This window comes from Medicago truncatula, chromosome 6 (assembly GCF_003473485.1).
Source record: "Medicago truncatula cultivar Jemalong A17 chromosome 6, MtrunA17r5.0-ANR, whole genome shotgun sequence".
Classification (NCBI taxonomy): domain Eukaryota; kingdom Viridiplantae; phylum Streptophyta; class Magnoliopsida; order Fabales; family Fabaceae; genus Medicago; species Medicago truncatula.
The window spans coordinates 6432145-6459738 of NC_053047.1; the positions used below are offsets into that span (position 1 = coordinate 6432145).

Genomic DNA, 27594 nt, shown 5'->3' on the forward strand with positions numbered 1-27594 from the left:
GTCAAAGTTAAAATCGGTGGTCGGAATCACTAGTGTAACGTTTGAGCAATTGACTATCTATACATACGAATGTTTAAAAAATACCAAAAATCCGAAACAAAAAAATCGAACTTTGAGTTATAATTCATAAATTGAACCAATTCAGTTTAGTTCAAATTAATTCATGAACCATCCGTCACAGTTTTATTAATGAACAAACAAAATTGTAAAGGCAGTGATTGGAAATACCAGAAAAGTATGTCAGAAATAGCAAACCTAAAAACAGAACACTAGACCCCAAAACTGATAGAAACTCACATCAGCCGCATACATATAAAAGAACAAAGGAAACCCATGTACCCTGCACTTACAGTTACGATATCAAAAACGACAACAGCCACAACTGCAGAGCCGAAGCAAAATCAAACTGCAGAACCACAAAAATAGAAAACAGTACCACCCATAAGCATTAAGAATAACTGATACACAAAAAACAGACCAATCAAAACCAGAAAACTTTCTCCATCTGCACTGCAGAGCGATCACTAAAGCAGCGAAAGAACACACCCAAAAACGAAGGCAGATACTAAAAGCCGCCATAACCAGAAAAAATCTAATAAAAAGAAGAATTATCTGTCAATTTCCTCTGAATTCTCAAACATCAATTCAACACTTGCATAGGCACAAGATAACACTCATACTCAATTTAATCAACAATGAGAATAGGCACTGCACGTGGGTGCACTCTAAGCAGAGCACTATTGATGACACAAACCAACACACATCACAATTTAATTGATAAAATTAGCTTCACACACCCAACTTAATACCCCTTCCAAGAACAAAAAATGTAATCATTCTCCTAATCTTAAAGTCACTAAATCTAATTAGACCTAACACAAGAAAAAGTTCCCTAGCGATAATTTAATAATTAAACAGGTAAGTGTTGATATCTTTTATTATTTGTGAAAACTGAGAACTCTCAAGATCCTATTATTTTATAGACACCAAATCAGCAAGGAAGAAAGACAACTTGGCAACATGTTTATTCTTCAGAAAGTAACTACGATCAAGATCCAAATGTTGTATACTGACACTTGGATAACAAAGAGTGAATTGCATAAGTGTGATTGTTGCTCAAAGTTTTACCGAGGTTGAGTTGTTTGAGCAAAGGGAAACAATCGGCAATGAGTAACAGGTGAGAGCTTTTAAGAGAATGAATGTCGGAAGCATTAAGAGAGGTCAAAGTAGAAACCTTTTGGGAGAAAACTCGCAGCCCATAAGCAGGAAAGGTCGGACTATTGGAGATATTGAGTGATGTGATATTTAATGGGAAACGAGAGATTTCGCAGAGAAGCTTGTTCAGGCCATAGTTGCAGCGCGAAAAGTTGAGGGAGTTGAGGTGTTTGAACCTTTCGAAGAGGCGACGACGAAGAAAAGGGCATGTTTCATGGAAGACTGTAAGTGAGAACAGGAGACGGTTGGTGATGGAGAGGAACTGTTTGGAGACTAAGGATATATAATTCAAGCAGCGGCGGTCGTTGTGATTGATGATGAGGAATCTGATGACAATTTCCCAACATTCCTCAGGTAAATATGAACATGTTTCTTCCTTAACTAACTGGTGTGAAGATTTCAAAGAAGTTCTTTTCTTCCTTTTCATTGGATTTTGGAAGAGTTTCTCTGGTGGTAAATTTTCCGGCGAAGATTTTCTTTTCCGTTTAATTGGCAGGGAATGGTCTGAGCACCGCCGACGCCGGTGGGAAAGGAAATAGAAGATATGAGAAACCATGGCGCTGGTTTTAGGGTTTCAGATGAGAACAGAAGCAGAAGGAGTAGTTTGTTTGTTGTAAACCAAAATAGGGTTCTTTCCATCTTTATATATAGGCATTGGACAATGGGCTTTGTTTGTGGACTTAATCTCTTGTGAGTGAAGCACTGTTGCAACTCGATCAATACATATGTTCAACAAGTAAAACATTTTTTTCATTCTTAAAAAAAATATGTTATATTGTGTACCAAAAAAAAAAAATTATATTTTTTTAAATTTTAAAATAATTTAATTTTAATTTCAAAATGTGGGGTTCGAAACTGGCCGGCCCTCCATATTTCAACTCATTGTCTACTAATTTAACTTAAAACTAAAATTATGGTTTGTTATGTTAATTTAAAGTTTTTTTTTTTTTTTTTCAAGTAGTTTTGTAGCTAAAAATTAATCTTTTAAAGATGATTAAGTGAGGTGTCTTTTTTTGATAACAAAAGGGAAAACCAAAAATATTGAGGTGTCTAACGTAAAGTTTTTATTAAGGATATATACTTAGTAAAATATTTTACTTTTAGAGGTAAATAAGTGGGGTACTGTCCCATATACGAATCTTTTAAAGGTGAATAAGTTCTTTTAAGGATATATGCTTAGTAAAATATATTACATTGTACCTAACAATTGTGCTAAGTTTACTGGACATTATTATTACATTTTATTTTGTTTCTCTTCCTTTTTTCTTTTCATCGTGATCTATTAAGTCATAAACCTTAGACACCTTTATTATTTATGTTGTTAAAGTTTCTTACATTAATAATAACTTAAGAACCAAAATAAAATGAACTTTGTTGTGATTCCGGTTCTACAAACGAACCTTCACACCAATGAAATAAACAATGATGTGTGGAGCAAGTGATAGTGGTAATCAATGAGAACCAATGGCTTCCAAGCAAACAACAACAAACAGCCCTAAGCTAGTGTATAGCAAAACCACACAAAGAGCTAACAAGCATAAACAAGATAAACGGTAAAAGGAAAGAACAAAACACCGAGCAAGATTGTTGTCCCAGTTCAGCCAATATGGCCTAATCTGGGGGAGAGAGCAGCTCTCCAATCCAATATGTGAAGTGTTACAAAAGGTTACAAGACTCTAGCTTGTCAAGCTTTACACATGAACAAACCCTAGAACTACCCTTTGGTATTTTCCCACTCTCACACTATGAACCCAAAATCCCAAGGTGATTACAATGTTTTTCCCAACCTAAGAAACTCTCTCATCAAAGGCACACACCCCATAGGATCCCCTCTTTGATCTCCAAGATTTCTCTCTTAAGCTCTCTTAAGGTTGTCTTCAAAAAAGCACAAGAACACAATATATACTAGTCCTCCCCTGAAGAAATCGTGTCACGATTTCCCTAGATCGTGTCACGATCTGCAACGGTTCCCAGGTTGACCAGTCCTTATCAGTGATACTTAACGAGCAAGTTTCTGAATCGTGTCACGATTTCCCAAGATCGTGCCACGATTATGCATCCAGCAAACTTGGCTCACGGCACCTCCAATCGTGTCACGATTCCAAAATCGTGTCACGATTTCTATGTTCTTCCAGACCATAAATTTGAAGCCAATTTCAACAAACTTAAAGCCCTAAAGTGTTTTCTGTACAAAAATAAAAAGCACTAAAGTGTTTAATGTTTGTTACTACATCTCGAAAACAAATATTTGTAACGTAATGAACAAAATGGATGAAAAAACTTAATGGATATTTTTTAACAGCTAAAAATTATTGAAAAACACCACATCTACTCAAGACGAGCTAAGATGGGCAAGTAGGAACTACAAAACACTGCTGCCAGAGCACACAGCGGGGAGTCTATAATTTCTCTCTTTCCAAATCACTCAAATCGCGGCGTGCCAAATATGCCAAAATCCTTTCCTCAACTTCTCCGAATTGACCTCATGAGTCCAACAATCAAGATGCACAAACAAATCTGGAGGTGTAAGAAAATCAATTACCAACCAAGTAGAAACCTTACGCCGCACATTAGAGGCCACCTCACAATTTAAAATAAGGTGAGTCGCAGCTCCTCCAAAGTACCACAAAAATTACAATTTGAAGTTGTTCCGGTTTCTAAAACCCTCCTCCTTGTGAGATTCAAATGATACGGTATTTGATCTAAAAGAAGAAACCAAGAAAATGCCAAACAGACGTGTATGTAGGCCAAACCTCTCCACCCATCTCCACCTAACCTAGACCCAGACTTATCAATAAGAATCCTCTTCTAAAGTGGCCGGTCGTCACAAAGTAGCTTCCATCCCCATTTAGCAAGAAGACTAAATTTGCCAACCTAACATCCCTAACACCTAGATCTCCCTTATTTCATGAGTGACAACCCCTTTTCCACTTCACCCAACAAATCTTCCTCCCTCCACGGTTCCTCTCAAAAGAAAATTTCTTTGAAGTCTCACTACTAACTTAATTACCTTTGGCGGCATTTTCAAATAAGAAAGGTAGAAAATAGGGACTGCATTCAACATCGAATTTAAGAGAACAATTCTACCACCCAAAAATATAATAGAAAGAGCAATTGGAACCAAAAATATATAGGATAGTAGTGGTTGTAAGTTCTGTGTAAAAGGAAATAACATAAATTTTAATTCTTCATTTAGAACGATCACTTCCAGATGATTTCAGGCTAACGAAATATGCCAGAACATGTACTTTCTAAAAAAGATCCAAATTCATATTATTGCTAATTCATATTTCACTGATGTGATAAGATAGAAGCATATGTTGCTAGATTTTTTCTTTTCCACCACGATTAAGCTAGGCAATGATTGTATACTATGTTTATACTTTCTGGTTTATGTAGGCACTGATTTTATAGTTTGTTTGTAGTTTGAGTAGCAGCACAAGCCTGGAAACTGTTCAGCTTGACAAGAATCAATTATCAGGTACAATTCCTTATGAAGTTGGGAAATAGAAGGTAAAATACCAGATTCAATGTCTGCTTTGATACAATGTGAAATTCATTATCGTTAACCACAATGAGTTCATTGTCACATTCCTCGTTCCAACATTTGGTCGTCTCACTCCTTCAATGTAGCAAGTATTGAACACTATTGTAATGTGCCCTTCGAAGATATTTGATTTTTGGTTTGGAATTGGGTTTTAGAAGTAGGTTAATTTTCTATAGTTTGTATTTGTTTGGCTTGACACATCTTTATACTACAAATTTTGTTCTATCTTGGCTTATGTTTTGATCTCAAATTTTGGTCTTGTAACTTGTCATGCCTTATCTCAAAAATCAAAATGGTGGTCAAGAATCAAATGCAACTATATAAATTATTCTAATTTCATGTTTTGATTACACAAGTCTGTACTAGATTTTAGCTTATATACACAAGTTTGGTTAGGTTGCTTGAAGTACAAGCTAAGTAACAAACCCTAACCTTATGAGCTAATCTCTAACTAACTTGTAACAAAATTCATAACAAACTGAATCTAAATGTGATTAACCACTAATTGTGAACGGTTTGTTTGACCAGCTCAACACTTTTCTTTCACCGTAAATTTCATACAAGTTAGAAATAATTGCATTTTCTGGGCTGCTCTTACTTGACCGCATTCCAACGCGTTCAAAACTTGTGATGCGTTTATGAAAGCGTGAGAAAAAAATAACAAAGAAGAGAAATGCTTAACAGTATTAAAAAGTGCATACAAAAGAAAGAAGCAAGCTCCAATGAGAGAATATGAAAATTCTCAAGTTACAATAAGTAAAATTCATACAATGCGTAGAAAATTGGTCGTTATGTTTGTGCCTTAAGTAGCCACCATTAAGACTTCATTGGTTGATAAATGCTTAGAAACAACTACAATTCCTAGAGTTTAACCACCAAAAACTCAGCAGACAAGGGTCGTACCTATCCAGACTTAGAAACTACGCTACTTTTGAACTCTTCATGACACTATAGGCCTAACAAATTGATAAACCCTATTTATTTTTACCAACAACACACATTTGATAAAGATGGTTAATTAATTAGTTAAAAAAACATAACTGTCACATAAAAACAACCGCTACGAAATTGATTATGGTCGGTTTTCCTTAATGAGAAGCTAACAAAAAAATTCCTCATAAATATTTTGGATGTAAGCGCGAGCAAATTTGAGCCATTCACCAAGATGTCCAGGACATCAAAAATATCTTATGAGATGTTCTGGACACTATAGTTATAATAATGTCGTACAATAAACAGTAATAAAATAAAGTGCAGGAAGGAAGAACATGAGATTTGATAATCTAGTTCGATGCAACGTCACCTATGTCTAAGGGCATCTGTCAAGAAAGGAAATCCACTATAATTGTTTTGGTTCGGAGTCTTATGTGAACAAATCTTGTTCACTGTCTTAACACATAAACACTACACGTGAATTTATATCTAAGTCTCCCCCTAGATATGAGATCACATCTCACTTTCTCTCAATCACATAACCCGTGATTTCAACAATGATTACAATCAAATAGGAGAAACACTCTTATAAACAAAACTTACTCTTACAAGATGCACTAGAGTGGTTTACAAATAACAATAATATAACTCAACTAAACAGTCCAGCTCAATGCATCAAGGTGATACAAAGAGAAACTCACAAATAACAAGGACATACATGAAACCCTAGAATGACTCTTCTTCAAATCATGGCTTCGGTCATCTTACTAGGTTTGAGTCTTCTTTTATAAAGCCAGAGAAATGCATGGGCTCGATCGTCAATCGGGCTAAAAAAATCAGTAGGCCAAAATGTATATTTGGTCTTCACAATCTTCTAGGAACAAATATATTGTTTCCTAAAATACTTAGGACATTTAACTTAGGCAATATGGCATAGGAAAACCGGCATGAGCAGCTTCTAAAAACACACGCCCCTTGGAGCACAAGCTACATGAATCAAATCTTCTTTGATCTCATGCTAAAACACAATCTTCCATGAATGCGAAATAAAACACTTCACCTTAAACTAAGATGTCGTACTTACATGTCTTGGACATCTGGCACAACATCTTGCTAGAACATCTTATTTTAACAAAATGCAGCCAACACAATATAAAAATCCAATAGGTATAAATGTAGACTTTTAATGTTGCAACTGCTTTAGAAGATAGACAGTGGTTTTGGAAAAACTTAGCATTCAGGAAATGTTGGATTGCGTTTCAAAGAGTTCGGGGTGCGAGCAAGTTAATTTAGAAAAAGATTTAGAGTATATCATGAAAATGAAATTTCTTTGGATAAGGAATATATATATGTATTTAAAAACAAAACAGGTTGCTTTGCTGAGAAGAAGAAGAAGAAGAAAAAATTACATTGTCAGCTACAAAATGATTTCACTAAAGGCGTCCATCGACAAGAGTCGCCTAATACATGGTTGTTGCACGTTAGTCAATCGCCAAATCCATACCAATTGGAAAAGAATTCTCAATTACAAAGCCAATAATGCAATATTCAAAACCAATACCGATGAGCGGCATGGTCTTTTGCTTGTTGTCGTCATTGTCATTGTGGGCTATGAGTTGGCGAATAATATTGGATAGTAAGGAATTCCCACGATATACCATTGAATGGTTTGATATATTGTATTTATATAGGAACAATGGAAGATCAGTTGGGAGATGTGAACCCTTTGTGATTCTTTCATATCCAATCTTACTTCAATCAGTTTTCTGTCTCCTGCTTTTTCATATAAACTAATTATGAAAAGTACAAGATAAAAAAACTTATTGAAATAATAAGTGACTGAAATACCTTCACATTGAAAATGAATAATTCACGTCGCATCTCATATGATCTTTCTTTATTCTTTGTAAATACATATAACCAAAATTCCCCTATAATATAGTATTCGAATACTCCATTATCCAATATCTATCAAATGGACTCATATTCGATAATGACAACCACATGCAGAGGAACATTTCATCCATCAGTTTAGGTTTTAAATGTGTGCTTTGTAATTAAGCATTTCTTTCATTTCGTAGAGACATCGAGACTGGTTGACGAGCAATCATACTTATTAGCTGGCTCTCATCTTTAAACACCTTTAGCAATATTTTGTTGTCGTCAATGTAAATTTTGTTCTCAATTTCCTTTTCAACAACGTTATATGATTGTGTTTTAAAAATGCATGCATATTCTTTACCTAAAGAATTTTTTTTTTTTTCATGATATACTTGAAACCATTTTCTATATTACGTTGTTGGCATTCTGAACACTTCGAATTATAATCAAACAATTCCTGTGAATATCTTTGGTTTACCTTCTAAAGCAGCTGTAACACTGAAAGTCAATAACTGCCTTCATACCCAAAGACAAAAGAAAGTCATGTAAGATCATATCTTCTAGTTTATTAGCAACTTGCTAAATTAATATTTCATATTGTTGCCCTTACATCACATGTGTCACCAATTCGCCATCTACATCTACGACAACTTGCTTCCGACAGTTATTTGATGAAAGTTCCTTGGCTGCTGTAAATCTTTATAACCAACAATTGCACGTTGTTCAACCATGATTAAAATGAGAGAACTTATAAGAAGAAAATATTATGCTTGTGATAACCAAAATCTGGAAAGACGGGGCACGTTCATACTAATTTAAATATTAAAAAAATCCTAAATTAGAATAAAAAAATGGTCTTCTTCAAAAATTTCAAAAAATGGTATAGTCAATTGTACACTAAAAAAAAAAAAAAAACTATTAGTTAAAAAAAAAAACATCAATTTATTTTGGTGATGTAATAAAAAAATTAAATTGCAAAATTTAACTACTCATTTTCTTCATTATTTTTCGTCGGGAATATTTTCATGACAACACTAATCAAAGGGGTACAACTTATTTAGGAGGTTTGGTTTGGTTTTTTCTTATTTTTTTAGCAACAAAAAAGGAGATTATTAAGATAGATCAACAACTTAAATACAATTTTTCCTCTCAAAAAACAATAATTTTTTATTTTTTTTGGTACAGAACATTATTTATATTGAAGAAATGATGAAGACACGGTAGTGGCAACCATATATACTTTGATTTGTATTTACCCAAAAAGAAATCTTGATTATTACTTTGTAAAAAAAAATGTTTAATTAGTTAAATCGTTCTTCCAAGTTCGCGTGTTTTTTTGTTTTTTGTTCATGTATCTTTTTATGTTGTAGAACATAAGTTCTAAACGATTTGTTTTTACTCATTGTTGCCTTCATTTGTTACAAAAAAACACATATGTGGCTAAATGACTAGAGGAAACAATGGCTACCATGGCACATGAAGCTGATTTGACATATATAGTGGATGATTAGGAATTTGGTTTGCTGGTTTTTGTCCCTCTCACTTTGTGAATAATCATCCACTATGTGAAATCAGTGTCGTCTGCCATGTCGGTCATTGTCGCATCAACCCTGTTAGCCACATATTTGTTTTTGTAACGGATGAAGATGACAAGGACCAAAAGTAAAACATTTAGAACTTACATAGTTTATTTTGCAACAAAAATAGGTACAGAGACAAAAACCATAAAAACCCGAACTCCGAGAGATGATTTAACTATTTAAGCAGAAAAAAATAACTTGATTGTAGTAAAATTGAAAACGGAAAAACTCAATTGGGTTGGTCTAATGATATTGGTTTGGGGCCAGTTAACAAAAAAAATATTGGTTTGGGGCCTTGTGGTGTGATCCTCTCAAGATCTCATGTTTGATTCTCGATTATCTCCGGTGCCAATTTCAATGGGCTAATTTAGCTTATTAAAAAAATTGATAAAGAAAAAAGAAAAAAAAAATTCTTCATCCTTTAACTTAATTTCAAGTAATGATTTTGCCCTTTTTTACATTATTTTCGTCCTTTGATCAATTTGCATATGAATTTTCAAAATTTTAATCTATAGATTTATTTTTATATGATCTCTTGGTGTTCAAATGAAAGAAAAAACGTTCAAGAAAAAAGCATACCGTAAAATATAAACTAAGATCCAAACATGGTTTAGGAGAAGAAAAAAACATATGGTAACATACTTAAAGGTTACTCATGCTAAATAGATCTTGAAGACATATGAGTTCTCCCTCTCTATAGTTTTTTACCTATTTTTTTTTTTTTTCCTTTATTGAACTGTATACATATTATAGACATGGTAGCATACCTTAAAGTTGTTCGAGCTGTTCCCTAAGTTTATGTTCCCTAAAAGTTAATTACAAGATTTTGTTTTACTTTTTGTACTTTTGGATTTTAATTTATTGAAATTAGTTTTCTTTTTTTTTAGTTTTGGCCTATTAAAGATAGACTAATGAGGAAAAAGAACAAGAAAGATGAAGACAGGGGCGGATCTAGACTCACAATATCAGTGAGGCAACAAAATTCCATCAAATAATTAAATAATACTAAATTTAATAAAGACATTACAAGAGATCAATCAAATGCTCTAGCATTTTTATTTTTATTTTTGAATAATCAAATGCTCTTGTTAAATACCCGTATATACGGACAGTTAAGCGTGTTGCGCTCTTTTTTCGGAAGCAAGTTGCAATTGTGTAGAAATTATAAAAAAAAAATTAAAAAAATTAAAAAAATCTTTGTATTGATATATGAATAAAATATAGACAGATGAACAAATTGTACAAAACATTATTTATGTATAAAATACGAGTAAAAATATAGACATGTGTATAAATTAAAAATAAAATTGATCCCCGTATTAATATATAAGTTAAAGTATAGACACATATAAGAATTAAAAAAAATAGGCCCCCTTACTAATATAATAGTAAAAATACACACATGTATATATTAAAAAAAATAGGTTCATGTATTAATATATGAGTAAAAATATAGTCACATGTATAAACATAAAAGATGTTTGTATTGATATATGAATGTTGGCTTATTGCGAAAATTCTCAATAAGCCAACATTCATCGTCATCAATGGACTTGTATCGCACAATGACAACAAATGCAAAGGACCATCTCGATCCTCGGTATATGTTTTGAATTTTCTTTCTTCTTATTTTCCTTTTTAACAACGTAGTATGGCAATGTTTTAACGATGTGTGGATATTCTTTATCCAAAGAAATTTTGTTTTTCAAGATATACTTGAAACCACTTTGTATATTAACTTGTTAAAACTCAAGACACTTCAAACTACAGTCAAATATCACCTGAATGAGTGATATGGATAGTCTCTTTTTAACACTATCTAACACTCATCCTCTTGTTGGATGAAACACATGTGGATGACACATTTTAAAAATGTATCTCATATAAAAGGGAGAGGATCTTAAATAAGTAACATGAACACGTAATAAACATAAAAAAGAGTAAAAAAAAAAAAAATTGGCACAAAAGAATCATGTATGAACAAAAATTTGGCAAAATAATCATCTATCTATGAACAAAAACTATTGAAAGATAATTTTAGGAGAAATTAGTTAGTCAAGAACATATCATCAAAGTCCCCAATGTTGGAAGAAAAGAAACATCCAAATGAAAAACTATGTAAGAAAAAGCATACAGTAAAATATAAACTAAAATACAAACATGGTTTAGAAAGAAAGAAGAAGAAAAAAAAAAGCATGGTAACCTACTTTAAGGTTGCTCATGCTGCTCCCTAAGTTTATGTGATTTCAAACCCTATTTATTGACAAAATCCTCCACTTTTGCATTGGATGCCTATCTTGTGTTACATCTACTCTCATGATGCAAATGAAACCAAAAACCGTTTGGAAGTACTGCACTCTTTACCTATTTTGTTGAACCAAACTCTTGCTGTTGAAAGTGAACTCTGGTTTCAACTAAAAGTTAATTACAATATTTTGTTTTACTTTTTGTAGTTTTTTATTTTAATTTATTGAGATTAGTTTTTCTTTTAATTTTGTTATATTAAAAATAGACTAATAAGGAAAAAGAAAAGGAAAGATGAAAATCAATTTTATTTCTATTAAAAAGATCAATTTTATATTTTTAAAATTTCTTTTTTGGTAAGAAACAACATGAAGAAAAAAAGAAGTGATGGTTCATTTAATTTTAGTTTTGAATAATTTGGGGTACGATTGTTAAATTTCATTCATGATTTCTCAATCTTGAAGAGATTGTAATATGATAGTCACTGAGATTGTTTTTAATAAATGTTATATAATGAATGGTTAGAATGTGACTTAAAACTAGATATACAAGATGAAACTTTTGGCACTGTGGTAGATTTTGTGTAGCAAATATCTTTTTGAAGGGGGGCTGTGTCTAGCAAATTTATAGTTATAATTTAATATATAAATATAAATTAATGTCACTGTAAAAGAATTGGTATTCAAAGACATTTTACATGAAATCCCAGATTAGAACCTAGGTCATCATATTTACCCTATTTATTTTAGTATGCATTGGCCACTAAGTCAGTAGGGAAAAAAAATGTATTCAAAGAGTTTAATTTTTTTTTTATGCATGTGTTTAAAACAAATTTTTTTCAAAGCTTAAAAATAACCATTTTATTTCTTGCAGCTTTCAGAGAATTATTTAAAAAACAAGTGTTTCTCAGGTATGATCAGTTAATAGGAATAAACCTAAAGTATATAATTAAACATACATGAATAAACCTAAAGTATAATTAAGCATACAATACTTAATCCAGTAACATTTAAATGATTATTCAACCCAAAAATCTACTTCAGCTCTCTGTAACCAATTTGTATTTGGAAGTAAAAAGCACAAAAATGTCTACTTGGTGCTGTTCCAATGAAATAAGTAACAACTTTAGCCAAACTTCTATCTTAGCCACCATCTTTGAACTGCAGATAGAGGGGTCTTCAAGAATGGTGCATGGCGGTGGATGAGCGGATTAATCGACCTCCCAATTTTAGCCCAGACACTCTGATGGTATGCAGCAGTAACAGGAACATGATACATGAGCTTCAAAAGCTGCAAGATTAAAAGATAAAACAGGTAAATAAATGCCATTAGGTAATATTTTTCCAATGAAATGTATCTGCGGCAGTTGCACGGTGCAGCATAATGTAGAACCATTAGATCAAGAGAAAGAAAATTTCTCTCTCTTACTCATATGGCTTTACAACTAGTTGCACTGTGCAATGGTTGTACAAGATTGGATTCTATGCAATACTTTCTGGTATAAATTAGAGAAGAATTCTTTTTCTTTTTTTTTCAATCCTTTTTTACTTGGGAGGTAAATTCTATCTGCACAAACAAGTCTTTAAAAATACTTTATATAAAGGTATATTTATAATTTAAATCAAGGACCTTCATTCAAAAATACTTTATAGCAAGGATAATGCCTCATTGATACAGAAAACAATTTGTGACTTTTACATGAAGGTATAGCTGCGGAAAAAAATATCTATTAAGGTGATTTTTCTCTTGAGTTTTGTTCTTTCTCTTCTTATACATTGAGGAGATATTGGATAGACAACTAAATTCAACACTTACTAAATAACGCTTATTCAATTAACACTTATCGTTGAAAGCTGATTTAAACATTGGTTTAGGCTGAGTTAAAGTTGGTATAAGCTCTTCCAAACACACAACAGAGTAAAGGCAAGTGTGGTATAAGCTCTGAACTGAACAAGCTATTTTTATAAGCTACCTTACGGAGTTTATGACGATTGATGAAAGAGGACACATCTTATGGCAATATCATAAGCTAATTTCTGTTAGCTCCACGGAATATTTATATAAATGCATATGTTATAAGATAAGCGCAAAGTTCTTCCAAACACTCTTTAAAAAACACGAGTCTTTTAGTAACTTAGGGCTTCAAACGTATTACAAATATTTTTTGCCTTAGATAAATGAACATATTAAGTGCATGTTTGGATTCGCGTTGAAATTGACGGAATCACTGTGAGCCACCACAATTTCCGCAGAAGCTACACTTTGAAGCTTCAACAAAATTACGGTGCCACCGTGATTTTGTAATCACTGCTAATCCCAACATAGCAATATGGTTTTTTACACAGCCAAGCACTAAAAATAAATCCAGACTGCTTCCAGTCATCTATTTGTTAGTGGTTTATATGTGCATGAGCATAAAGGGGTTAAATAGCTTCAAACCTTCAATTAAAATCACTCAAACAAAATAAAAAACAAAAACTTGGCACATATATATACAGATAGAATTGAAACAAACCTGCCAGTACATGAACGTTTGTATTATGTTGCGTTGCCACCTGCATGTGTTGTTAGAAAATAAGGGTTACACGAGTCCAAGGACAACTTCAATAGAAAAGGGATATGTAACACAGGAATATTAAGGAAAAAGCAAAGGAAAAGATTGAGAAACTAACGAGAACAGCGAGAGGACGAGCAGAAATCCAAGTCCAATCTCAGCATGTGATGTCAGTATATTAAGAGTAGTATTGTTTGACTCTACCCAAACACAGGGCTCTTCCAAGTACTTCCTATAGAAGCAAAACCAAAACTATTAACGTAAGATATTGATAATACCAAAATATAGTGTACCCTAACAAAGTTGCATGCAATCCATTATTTTGAGCAGTTAATCACCTGTACAAAGTAGAGCGACTGAAGTTACGTCTAAGGAACTTGGCAACATGTTCAAATGACCAACATAAGATAGGGATCAAAGCAACTGCAACATGATCAAAACATGTTATAGAAGGCACGATGGGGAGGTGAGAAAAAAGAGTGACAGTATTACATCCCTTAATTACTACCACACCTTTTAGTAATAAAATAACCTAAGGAATACTCACATTTAAGGCAAAGATGTGATGTAACAAATGTTAAGCAGTACACAAAGTATATAAAATCCTTTGTAGCAATTATTGACTGAAAGTAAACTTGCAAGGCCTGCATATTCCACGCTCTTGGTTTCTGCAACCACACAAGACAACATAACAATGTATTAAAGATTGAAGAATCGTAACATCAAGATAATGGTAACTTTAAAATTAAAACAAAAGCTTACCCCATATTGTGAGTACAATGAGTATAGAGAAGAACATGTAGTACCCATAAAAGAAAGACGATAAGCCCTGTGAGAAAGATGCTTAGGTATTATTGGAACAGCTGCAAGGAATGCCACAACAAGCACCTGCAGAAAATATTTAATTAAAAGCATCAGCAATAGAAGTGACTCAAAGCATAAACAGAAAGTGCACTTGTCGTATATTTGCCAAATTCATAATTTCAATGCATTCCTCCCTAATTCTAATTTCCATCTCACTTTCCTCCCAAAACAAGTGCACAAGATGGAAATTTGTAGAGATCTAAACAAATTTGATCAGTAGTTGCATACAAGCATAGGATTGACGAAAACATATTCCCTGCAGTAACTGTGTCATATGACACAGTTACATATCTCGACCGTCTGGTATAAATCAATGGTCAGGATTGTTTAAAAATGATTTATTGGTAGAGTAATCTGAACTGTCCGATCTCAAATTAATACCCAAGATTGATTACTGCATGAAACTGTGTAGTACTTTAACGACAGGGAATTCGGGTCCTATGGCTGACATGTACAGTCCTTATGAATAAAGCTCTTTTCGAATACAAATATAAATACTATGTCAAGTGATCAGAAACAAAAGTAAGAAGAGAACCGAAGAAACAGAGTCGTCAAAATTCAAAACTGTCAATAAGCAAAAAGAGCATATCTTAACCAGAATATGTTATGTGGGAATTTATGCCATAAGCAGTGAAAAGACCTTACCCAAGCATTAACAGAAAATAGGATTGTCTGTCTATCCCAACGCAAAGGAGCTGGATTAGGACCCACTGAGGTTGCAGATGTCCCAGAAGTTCTATTAGTTGATCCTACAGAACAATGCAAAACATATGTTAAGAGTCAGCACACCACGCAACAAAGAACAAACGAATAGCTCCACTGTAAGCTCTTACTAAAAAATTATGAAACCAGCATTAGATAAAATATTCACCAGTGCTTCTTGCACGAGCTTGATCATTTGAACGGGGTGGTGGTGACGATGATGATGAGGTAGCTGGAGGCCGTGGTGGCTGAGATGAACTGCTAAGAGACATTGGCTCTACCACAAGATCATTATCCTGTTCAGTATCCAATAGTTACAACCAATTTACTGAGTTAGTGAAACTACGACAAATTCTCTTGATATAAAATATACACTATGCAGCATCAAAATATAAAGTCTAGTATACAACAACAGAAAAATATTATATACAAATGATATCATAATGTTCTATTCTTAAGTGACAATCTCTATAGATACAATCCTCTGAAATAGTTCACAAATAAAAAAAGTAAAACAACAGAATTTTTATAAAGAAAACAAGGTTTTGCCCAGTTTTTTGAGTTGTATTAATAACTGAGTTTTGGTAAGAAGTGAATTATGTCTAGACTAGAATTTTCACTATAAAAAGCGAGTTTGATGCAAAACTTGGTAAACAAAAATCAACTCAACCCAAAAGCTGCTTCCTATTACTTCTACTGAAACCGAGTTTTGTAGTCATAATCAATTCCACCAAACAGTAACTAAACACTTGAAATTTACTAAATATCTATTAACAGTAGGAGGTAAAACCAATTCTAATTTCACACTGAAACCAAACACGCTAATATCATGTCTAAATTCACATCCACACTCCAAAGAGATCCAACTGCATGGCCAATAGATTCTCCTGCTTCATCAACTTCATCCACTAAATAGTGTTTCTATTCTCATCAATCAATGTGTACATTTAACTTCATCAACTTTACATACTAAATAGTGTCTCTATTCTCATCAGTTAATTATTATAACATTTTACTATTTCATCAACCATAAACAATGAATAATTGAACAAAGGCTTATTTAATCCATCGGTCCCCTAAATAATTTCAAGTTTTCGTTTTGGTCCTATAATTAATAAAAGGTACGTTTTAGTCCCTCACTTTTTCCTCCGTTTGCCAAATAAATCCTGACCGTATTTTAAAACAAAAAATCGAATAGTTAATACATAACAAACTAACGAGGTTTATGGTGGACCACTCTTAAAGTTGATACACTATAGATATTTTGGGTTAAACTTTAACGGTCAAGGATTTATTTGGCAAACGGAGGAAAAAATGAGGGACTCAAACGTACGTTTTATTAATTATGGGACCAAAATGAAAACTTGAAATTATTTAGGGGACCAATGGATCAAATAAGCCTTGAACAAAAATAGCAAAACCCAAAAAACCCAAACACATCTAATACAATTGAAGCTAATGTACTAATTAATCTTGATAGAAGATTCAGTGTTTTAAACTGACATCCAATGAGTATCTTGTATCCCGCCAAATCACTAAGATATTTTAAAATTAGTTCTATAACAGCAAATTAATGGTTTCTTATTGGATGACATAGTAAAACTAGTTGACACTATAGTGAATGATAGTTAAACTCTGATGGAGTTTAACTAGTATAATTTGATAGAGTTTAATATACTCTTGTTTGTACAATTATTTTACACATGAATCCGATTTATTCACAAATGCATAACAATGATGTGTTGTCACGTCAGTCAGTGAATATGACAGTCATATTCATTAACTGACATGACAACACAATTATCATATTCATTAATTGACGTGACAACACATCATTAGATGCATGTCTAAAAAAAATTGGATGCATGTGTAAAATAATTGTACAAACAAGAGTATACTATTTAAACTCTAACAAATTAAAACTAGTGTAAAACAGTTTTACACTGACATCCAAAAAAACCATCAAAAATGTGTTATACAACTAATTTGAAAATATCTTTCCTATTTGGCGTAATACAAGATGTTCATTGCATGTTAGTGTAAAACTATTTTACACTGACACTGCAAACCCAATAAATTTAAAAGTGCTATCTACTATGACCCAATTGACTAAAAAGAACAAAAATGGAAACTTCAATCGAAAATGATGAAAAGAAAGAAAAGTGTCATTTGAGCTGTCAGTGTAAAACTGTTTTACACTGACAGTACAAAACCCCTAAAACTAAAAACCACTATCTACGATGATCCAATTGGCTAAAAAGAAATCAAAATTGATGAAAAAAAAAAAAGAGAAGGGTTATTTGAACTGTCGGTGTAAAATAGTTTTACACGTTCATCCAATAAAACCCATCAATGAATGTGTTACACAACTAATTTCAAAATAACTTTTTTTTTTTTTGGTAGATAGACGAAATGGCAAAGCCATTACAAACTCACACACACACAAGTGTAGGAACCGGGGTTCGGACCCTAGTCATGACATCAGGCCTGACAATTTCGGCATTTTGTTAGTTGAGTTAGGACTTCTGGATGTTCATTGGATGACAGTGTAAAACTATTTAACACTGACAGTGCAAAACCCCTAAAACTAAAAACCACTATCTACGATGACCCAATTGGCTAAAACCAATAAAAATCATAACTTGATTCAAAATTAATGAAAATAAAGAAAAGGGTCATTTGAGACATACAAGATAGCGTTGATAGAATTTGCGTTTGAAGTGAGAAACAACATCTTGACGAGAAGACATGTGAGGAGGGATGAGAACGTTGTTCCAATAATCAGGCCATCGTGAATCGGAATCATAGTCGTATGAATCCGCCGCTAATCGCTTCAGTTTCTGTGGATCTTCTTTCTCTGAACCCATTCTGATTCTGATGAATGATGATGGTGCTGTTTTTGTTTTTCTCACTCTCTCTACTTCTTTGTGTTTACCTAATTTTCAACACAGCACACAACACACTCAAAAGAATATTGTGAATTTTTTATCAATTTTTACTTTTTTTTTATGAGTATATGCTTTTTTTTCATGTAAATATCTAACGATAAATGTCAACTTCTCCTATCATTTTTATAAGGAAAAAAAACAAAAAAAATATAGAAACCAATACCGTCATTAATTAGTGTAATTTTTTTGAATATTTTTAGAAATATACCTTTATAAAAAATAAAAAAAAAATTGTGAAGTATTAAACGTATCCATTAATATTATAAATACAAACATTAAATAAGGGTAAAAAAGTCTTTTAAGTAATAATTACATCTAAAAAGTTGTGATATTTTTTATGGAGAATGTTAGCCATTGTCCTTGGGCATTGGTTAAAATACTAAAATAAGTAAGTTTGCATCGAAAGTTGTGTAATTATTGTTAAGAAAAAGGTAAAGATTTGTGTTTTCTAGAGAGTTTCTTCTAATGGAATTCTTAACCATTGTTCCTAAAGCATCGGTTATCAAGACCTTTTTTTATAAATAGGACCAAATTTTAAAAAAAATAAAATCTTATATATAAGGCCGGATGGAGTATTACCTTTAAAAAAAAACTTTTAAAACTTTTTTCATGTTAAATCATGTCGTATTTTTTTCTGTCAAAAAAAATTGAAAAGTTTGAAGATTGAACATTGACCTTGCATATTACTATGCATTATTCTTATTAATTAAATTATGTATGCGCCATGACTGTGTGTTTTAACATTCTAACTTAAAAAATAAAAAATAAAAAAACACTCTTACATAAATTAATATATTTTAAAATTTATTTATATTTTTGAAATTTTAGTTGTATATCTATATTTTTTAGTTATTTTCTAAAATTTTACCTTTATTTTAATTCAATTTTCTTTCAATTATAAATTCATTTATATGATTTTATTTACTATTTTGTTATTTTTCACTTCAAATTTCTTTTTTTTAAATAATTGATAAATATTGTAACTTTTATTGTTTCTTTTTTTTTTTTTTTAAATATAATCTTCAACCTTTAAGGATACCAATTGTCCCAAGTGTTGCGAGACATTTTGAGTTATAGATTCGAAAACACACTTTTTATCCCTCGGTCCCCTCTGATGTGTGTGAGTTGGTCAATAATCAATCTATTAATAAAATAATATTGGAAAATACTCATAAATTCATTATTAACATGGAAAATCAATATTATTCTACTGTAACAATAAAAATCATAGTATTCCATATAAGAGTCCAATAAGTGACTACTAAAGTGGTCCCCGTGAACATAGTTCAGTTGGTAGGGACATACATTATTATATGTATGGGCTGGGGTTCGAACTCCGGACACCCTACTTATTCACCTTGAAAAAGATGAATTCTAGACACTAGGCTACTTGACAAAAAAAAAAGTCACTACTAAAGTGACATAGGTGTCAAAAACGTGTCTTTCATAATAACAATGTGTATAAATAGTCGTATATTTGTTTTTGGTACTAAGCATGTGTTCGCTGAAGCGGTGGAAGTGAAAAAATGTACGTTTGCACTGATGCTACATTTTGTAGCTTTGTTATTTTCACGGAAAAATTGCTTAGGGATGCGAGAATTTTGCTTTTGCCGCGTATCCAAACAATGCATAAGTATGCAAAATAATGTGACATTTTAGTCAAAAGTGTTATAAAAATGTCTTCCATAATTATAATGCCCGATAGTGTTTTTAGTGGTATGTGAACGAATAATTCGTCTTTATCTTTAGTGTATTGTCAATCTTATTAATTACTTTGGAAAATCAATACTAAAATCAATAAAATTGAGTCACTAGAACAAATCTTGTTGGTAAATATGGTGAGAAGGAACCATGAAAAAAGTATATCATCTTTAAAAAATTGAAATAGAGTGCAATGCAAGAAAACTAGTTACAAGTAATTGAAGTTGGCTCTTTGATGTATATAACATCATATATTCTCAAATGAATAACTTTGCACCCCAAATATAACAACCTTTCACATTCTTTAAAACTTCTCCAACAACACATCAGAAGCATAATAATCAACCACAGGTTATACATGTTGATATCAACTAAATAATACACAACAAAAACATTAAACACACAAAACCATATTTTATACAAATTCAATGCTATACAATTAACCAATGTTTTAAAATCCAAACTGCACTCAAACTGCTCAAACAACTTAACCGTAGATAGTGTCGGTTCACAATTCAACCAATTGAACAGTCCGGTTCAGTTTTATTTTTATAACATCGGAGTTAACTCCCTGACAAATATCTCGCATAACACTATCTTTTCAACGCTCAATTTATCATCATTAACGTGTATTGGTATGCCTAGTAGTTAACATCTGTTAATTACCGATAGAGTTTAATGGCAGTAATGACCAAACCAGCAGTGTTTTCCATGATCAAACTCCTCCTCACCATCACCTCTACTGTGAATCCACCACAAAAGATTACTCATCGAGTTCCCATCATCAAAACCCTTCAATCCTCTTACCTTTTGCAAAGCACTTTGTTTATCATAAGTACCTTCCATAGCATATATAAAACCTTTCCACCCTTCACCAACACCTTTCCTATTCAAATTAGGTAATGTCCATTCCACAAGCTCCTTTACATAACCAACATCCGAAAACAATGCCTCGGTGATAGGCAACAAAGGTAAAACTTGAATACCTAGCCTACACTCTCTCCATTGAGCAGGCGCAAACCATAGTCCACTATCTCTCTTATTAGACCAAACAACACTCACTACTTTGTTCTCTTTGGAAAATTCTTCAGCATAAAGTTTATCTCCGCCTTTTATATGCCACCACATTTGAGCTGCATGAATTTCAAGTGCTGCTAGTGTTGATCCGGTCGCAATAAGTTGTGTGTCGCCGTACGCCATTCCCATCAATGCTGCAGCATAGTATGCATTCACAGCTTCACTAGTACTCTCTTGATTTCTTCCATCTGCAAATTCGATTAGTCCTCCAGCCCAAGAATGAAATTTATAAAGATCGAAACACCTTAAACGTGTATAATTTGAGTTTGATTTTCTTCCTAAGTTCAGGAAATCTGCCATGAGTGAATAAGCTTGAGGTTTATACTTTCTTCCCCAAGCTGGATCAATCTTTGCAAGCACTGCAATTCCATAGAGAAAGTATCCTAAATGATAATGATGATCATTATAAATACCGAACCCAAAATCTGCCCCTGAATCTTGAGAGCCTTGTTTGGTAATGATTCCTCCCCATTTTCCATCATAAAGAAAACCATTTTCGTTAAAAGTTCCATTCAACCATGGCTCGATCGTTTCCTTCAAGAACTTTTTGATCGCTGGTATGGAATCGAGATCATTCACTTCTTCAGCTATCAATCCCAACCTTGCTGCCCTTGCTATCAATTTTCCATAAAAATAGCAAGATGTTGTTGTCGTTATTCCTAAGGAACTTAGAGCATCCACATCGCCAGAAAGTGCTGAACAAATTTCATCATGAAATTCTTCATTGATACCTTTGGTGGAATGCCATGTAACAGAAACAGGATGAGTTTTCAATAACCATGAGTCTCCAACAACACCAACAAGCTCGCCGTCAATGCTTTGATACTTCAAATCATGAAGCACAGTTACATCACAGTCACTTGCAGACAAAAGTTGAAGATGAACTGGATGAGCAAGCATCAACAACTCTCCCCACCCTTTCTTCTCCCATTTATATTCGACGCTGAATGGATTTGTGAATGCTGCATCACCAGAAGTAGGGTAACAAGAACTGAACCGGTTAAGGATTACCTCGTACTTGGGATCAGAATCAGGTAATACTGCCATCCTTATTATGCCAGAATAGCCTTCAGAGGTAATCTCAGAAAGGCTATTACTGAAACTTACCGGGGACGATGTGTAAATGAGCCATGTTTGGCCATTGTTGAGCTGCAAATTGTGCTTGGTGAGGGAATTATTGGATGAGAATGAAAGGATGGAATGTATGGTGGTGATGGAAAGTGGCGTACGGTTGGTTACTGACACTGTCACAAAAGGGCTTCCTCTTACGAGGAAGAACCGCAGGTTAGACAAGGGAATGTCCAAAGTGACACCGAGATCACTGAAGGAAGAGATCACATGTTTTTCATGTGAGTCTTGGTTTGTTTTCATGGAGGTAGAAATAGTGATATCAGGGTCGAAGACTTGAGCTATGAAAGAAGCGTTGGAGGTGCAAGTAGGGTAGCAGAGGGAGAGGGAGAAGTTTGAGGATTTGATGAGGTAAGGGTGAATGTACTCAGGTGTGTCACCATTTTGTAGAACAAAATTTTGGAAGAAAGAGTTTGTTGGGAGTGGCGATGAGAGAAGATTCGGAGAGAAGAAGTTTGAAGGGTCTGGGAGAATAGTGGAGTGGACTTGAGGGAAGAGAAAAGGAGTATTTGTCGGTTGCTTTGGAGGAGGAGGTGGTGGTGGTGGAGGAGGAGGTGGTGTTGGGGGTGGTTGTTTTGGTGGAGGAGGAGGAGGTGGTGGTGGTGGTGGTGGTGGAGGAGGTGGTGGTGGAGGACGAGGAGGAGAAGGTGCAGGTAGAAGGGTAGGTCTTGGTCTTTGTCTTTGTTTACCTTTCAAAGTTTTACTGATTTTTTTCAGCATGGTGGCTTTAGATATGACAAAGTAGTTTTGATTTGGATGTGACAGTTGAGTTAGTTGAATAGAAATAGAAAGGTTGGTTACTGGTTTTATATTGAAGAGAAAAGTGAAGCATAAAAGAAAAGAAAAGAATTTGGAATTGTGTGAAGAAAGGAATTGTTTGAGGAAAATGAAAGGATCTTTATGAGTTATGCATTTCACAACAAAAACATGAAATTGTTTAGCATATTATAAGGTAACTTGTTTGAAGAAAGATCTTTTTGTAGTTTTAAGAATGTTCTTTTCTTATTCTTCCATTTATATGGGAAAGTAACTTGTAATGTAAGTATTCTATAAATATCCCAATCTTTTATTCCTTGTTTGCTTTTGCAAAACAATTTCACAGCCAAATATTCTTTTGGTAAGAAAGTAGATTGAAGCCAAAAGTTATTATTTGAGATATAAGTTTGTGATTATTTTATATACAAGTTATTTATGGTCTGCAACTTCTGTGCTTCCATAAAGGAAATGCCACTTTACCAGATCAGAGAAAAAGATAATCTTATTGAAATTTCAGTAAATGCTCACCTTTATAGAGAAGCTATCAATGAAAATGAAAAATATTATTAGATCAAAAAGTTTATTGCACATGAGATATACCATGAACAAAGGAAAGCTACAAATGATGAAGTGGAATTTGAAGTTTCTGAAATCCCTGTATTCTATTCAGATACTGAGATAGATAAACTTGTTACTGAAACACTGGAAGCCAACCTTTGCTTCACTGAAAAATATTTTCCGGATGCGGATACCAGACACACAACACTGACACTAATAAAAATTTGAGAAAGTGATATATTTAAATATGTTTCGGTGTCGAACACTGACATAACAAGTGTCGGATACCAGCCACATCTTCAACATGAAGTGTTAGTGCTACATAGGTTTCTAGAGTTGTACTTTGGGATTTTGGATGATGAAACATAACTGTTTTTTTTTTTTGGTTAAAATATCGTTGGCGCAACACATCCATCAATTTCACAGACAACTTTTCTCTATTGGGAAATTTTCAATAGCCACCTTTCGTGATTTTCTCCTCCCAACCACATTTTTTCTATCAATAAAGTTTGAAGCCATAACCTGTTTAAGTGATTCGAGTTCTATTCAACCGGACCAATGTAATGTTGGCGAAGTACAAAATCATAGATGTTATTGTTTATCTAAAAACACTAAAACAAGGGGGGAAACTTCAGATTTCAACATGAAACTTCTTAGCTTTACAATTTTAATTCACATCTTTTAGTGATCAACTGATTAGTTAACAAGAATACTCCGAAAGTGAACAAGAATTTATTCATGAATATATGAAATACTACAAGAATAACACATATTAGTTACTTAAAGATAACACATTAATAGCATAAATAATAACAAACTAGCTTCAGCTAATCAACATATTTCAAAGGAAGATGGTTGGTAAGTTGCCAAGGTTTCCTTTCACATTTTATTCTGATTGATTCCATTTATTTTATATCGTGTACACATAAAGTTCCATGATATAGAGGTTTTGTTTAGTCATATGGGATCCTTCAAGTACATTTATAACCCATTGTAATAATATATTATTCACTTCCCTTAACTTTAATCAGTGGTTCCATTATCTTTACTCCCACACTTCCATCTTTCTTTCCTTCTAATTGAATCATATTTAATTGGCTATGATTAATCCATTAACATAAATGCCACTAAGGTACAAATTTGAGCAAAAAATTCAGTTCATAACCATTAACATATAGCCAGATACTCAAACTTTCAATAAAATATCACCTAAATTACAAGTTGTGGAGATTGAGTAGCTGCAATGCAAATATTGATAATATTAAAAGTTAAGGTTAATTAGAACTGTAATCATTATATAAACCCTCTCATAGAACTATAAAACTAACAAACTCATCACCAACACAATCACCAAAAATAGAGATTTACTATCAACAACAAAATGAGCTCTCCTTTTCCAATGATAGATCCAAGTTCCACTGTCCTCCCTGACCCCTCCAAATTCTTCTCTTCAAATCTGCTATCCAAACCACTCCCTACAAACTCCTTCTTCCAAAACTTTGTTCTCGACAATGGTGACCAACCGGAATACTTTCATCCTTACCTCATCAGATCTTCCAACTCATCTCTTTCTGTCTCATATCCATCTCTTTCCATCAGCCCTTCTGCTATATCCCAAGTTTTCACTGCTGATCTTACCATCACTTCCTCTACAAAAACTTCCAATGAAAAACATGTAGTCTCTTCCTTTAGTGATCTCAGTGTCACCTTAGATATCCCTTCTGCCAACCTCACCTTCTTCCTTGTAAGAGGAAGTCCTTTTTTAACTTTCTCTGTGACAGAATCAACACCTCTTTCTATCACTACTATTCATTCCATTCATTCCTTTTCTTCAAATGATACCTTAACTAAGTACACATTTAAGTTTGACAATGATCAAACATGGATTTTATACTCTTCCTTGCCAATCAAGTTAAGTCATGGCCTTTCTGAGATCACATCTGAGGCCTTTTCTGGTGTAATTCGAATTGCTTTGTTGACGAATTCCAATTCACAAAATGAAGAAGTTCTTGACATGGTTAGTACTTGTTACCCTGTGTCTGGTGATGCTTCATTCAATGAAGCATTTACTATGGAGTATAAGTGGGAGACGAAAGGTTCAGGAAGTGATTTGTTGATGTTAGCTCACCCTCTTCATATTCAGCTCCTTCAATCTAATAGTACTGACCATAACGTCATGGTTTTCGATGATTTTAAGTATCAAAGCATTGATGGAGACCTTGTTGGTGTTGTTGGTGATTCATGGCTTTTGGAAACTGATCCTGTTGATGTTACATGGCTTTCAACGAATGGTGTGAAGAAAGAATCTCGTGATGAAATCGTTTCATCACTTTTAAAAGATGTTGAGGGTCTAGATTCATCAAAAATAACCACAAAAGATTCTTACTCTTATGGTAAATTGATTGGAAGGGCGGCGAGGTTTGCATTGATAGCTGAAGAGGTTTCTTACTTAGATGTGATTCCAAAGGTTAAGAAGTTTTTAAAAGAAACCATTGAGCCTTGGTTAGATGGAACTTTAAATGGGAATGGATTTCTACAAGATGATAAATGGGGTGGCATTGTTACCGAACAAGGGTCTATGGATTCTAACGCTGACTCCGGTTTCGGAATTTATAGTGATCACCCTGATCACTTGGGATACTTTCTTTATGGAATTGCAGTTCTTACAAAGATTGACACTGCATGGGGTGAGAAATACAAGTCGAAGGCCTATTCACTTATGAAAGATTTTATGAACTTGGACTCAGGACCAGACTCCGATGACCCACGTCAAAGAGATTATGATTACGTTCAAGGCCACCATTATGCTCCAGGGTTAATTCAACATAAAGATGGAAGAAACCATAAGAGCACAAGCCAAGCTGCAAATGCATATTATTCAGCAGCACTGATGGGTTTGGCATATAACGACGCAGACCTTTTTATCAATGGATCGACACTATTAGCTTTTGGAATTAAAGCAGCTCAAATGTGGTGGCATATAAAAGAAGGAGATAAACTATATGCAGAAGAGTTTACAAAAGAGAACAGGATCATGGGATTTCTATGGTCTAACAAGAGAGAAAGTGGACTTTGGTTTGCTCCACCTGAATATAGAGAATGTAGACTTGGAATTCAGCTCTTACCATTGGTTCCTATTTCTGAAGTATTGTTCTCTGATGTTGAATATGTGAAGCAACTTGTTGAATGGACATTGCCTGCTTTGAAAAGAGATGGTGTTGAAGAAGGATGGAAAGGGTTTGTATATGCTTTACAAGGAATTTATGATAAGGAAACTGCATTGAAGAATATAAGAAATTTAAAAGGATTTGATGATGGAAACTCATTGACTAATCTTTTGTGGTGGATTTATAGTAGAGAATGAAAAACACTGCATGTCTGGTTTGATTATTACATCCTATCCTATATGTATAAAAATAAGTTCAATGTATAAGAACAAAACTATACTAAAGTTGCATACAATATAATCATGCAATATTGTGTATCTTACATCAAACTCTATTAATTTTGTGCATTATATCCTATGGTGGTGAATCATGATCTAAACAGACATGAATGTGTTGGACAACCATGGTGCAAATTTAACTACAAAGCAATTGAATTGAAAAAGTACATGATAAAAGTTCAACTAATCATGAGGTTCGGCTTTAATTATCATATCTCCAAAATGTACACATTCCTAGCAGAATAAGCTACTTATTAATTTAGATGAGAATCAGTTATCAGTATCTTACGATACATACGAGTCATATCTCGACTCAATACAAAAATGAGCTCGTTACGAACCCCTAGTGTGTTTCTATTTAGCACACGAATCTCATCATGAATCCCGATTTACTATGATGAATCCCGGTTCATTCTGATAAATCATTAGCTATACTTAGTGTATCCGACCACTTCTATTGT

The 27594-nt window shown here is 33.3% G+C and overlaps 3 protein-coding genes across 3 annotated transcripts; 1 reads left to right on the forward strand and 2 right to left on the reverse strand.

Moving 5' to 3' along the window:
• Positions 1-12232: 12232 nt before the first annotated feature.
• Positions 12233-18490, reverse strand: LOC25495542 (uncharacterized). Its single transcript, XM_013595765.3, has 9 exons — positions 18211-18490; positions 15690-15816; positions 15464-15567; positions 14717-14842; positions 14502-14622; positions 14293-14377; positions 14073-14186; positions 13916-13955; positions 12233-12690 (listed from the first exon to the last, which is right to left on the reverse strand). Exons 1-9 carry the CDS (start codon positions 18385-18387, stop codon positions 12538-12540), a joined length of 1047 nt encoding a protein of 348 aa, XP_013451219.1. The 5' UTR covers positions 18388-18490; the 3' UTR covers positions 12233-12537.
• Positions 18491-20563: 2073 nt separating this feature from the next.
• LOC25495543 (probable endo-1,3(4)-beta-glucanase ARB_01444) lies at positions 20564-23160 on the reverse strand. The gene has a single exon (XM_013595766.3). The coding sequence runs from the start codon at positions 23092-23094 to the stop codon at positions 20845-20847; it is 2250 nt and encodes a 749-aa protein (XP_013451220.1). The 5' UTR covers positions 23095-23160; the 3' UTR covers positions 20564-20844.
• A 1805-nt stretch (positions 23161-24965) lies between these two features.
• On the forward strand, positions 24966-27184 carry LOC25495544 (probable endo-1,3(4)-beta-glucanase ARB_01444). Its single transcript, XM_013595767.3, has one exon. It carries the CDS (start codon positions 25070-25072, stop codon positions 27050-27052), a length of 1983 nt encoding a protein of 660 aa, XP_013451221.1. The 5' UTR covers positions 24966-25069; the 3' UTR covers positions 27053-27184.
• The last annotated feature ends 410 nt before the right edge of the window (positions 27185-27594 follow it).

What these genes read in the sequence shown, in the direction of transcription:
- LOC25495542 (XM_013595765.3), bottom strand. Translation starts at nt 18,387, where the DNA reads ATGGGTTCAGAGAAAGAAGATCCACAGAAACTGAAGCGATTAGCGGCG. An exon ending in CTCGTCCTCTCGCTGTTCTC is followed by an intron (nt 13,956 to 14,072) that starts GTTAGTTTCTCA and finishes CAACACATGCAG; the next exon opens with GTGGCAACGCAACATAATAC. An exon ending in AAACGTTCATGTACTGGCAG is followed by an intron (nt 12,691 to 13,915) that starts GTTTGTTTCAAT and finishes TTAATCTTGCAG; the next exon opens with CTTTTGAAGCTCATGTATCA.
- LOC25495543 (XM_013595766.3), bottom strand. Translation starts at nt 23,094, where the DNA reads ATGCTGAAAAAAATCAGTAAAACTTTGAAAGGTAAACAAAGACAAAGA.
- LOC25495544 (XM_013595767.3), top strand. Translation starts at nt 25,070, where the DNA reads ATGAGCTCTCCTTTTCCAATGATAGATCCAAGTTCCACTGTCCTCCCT.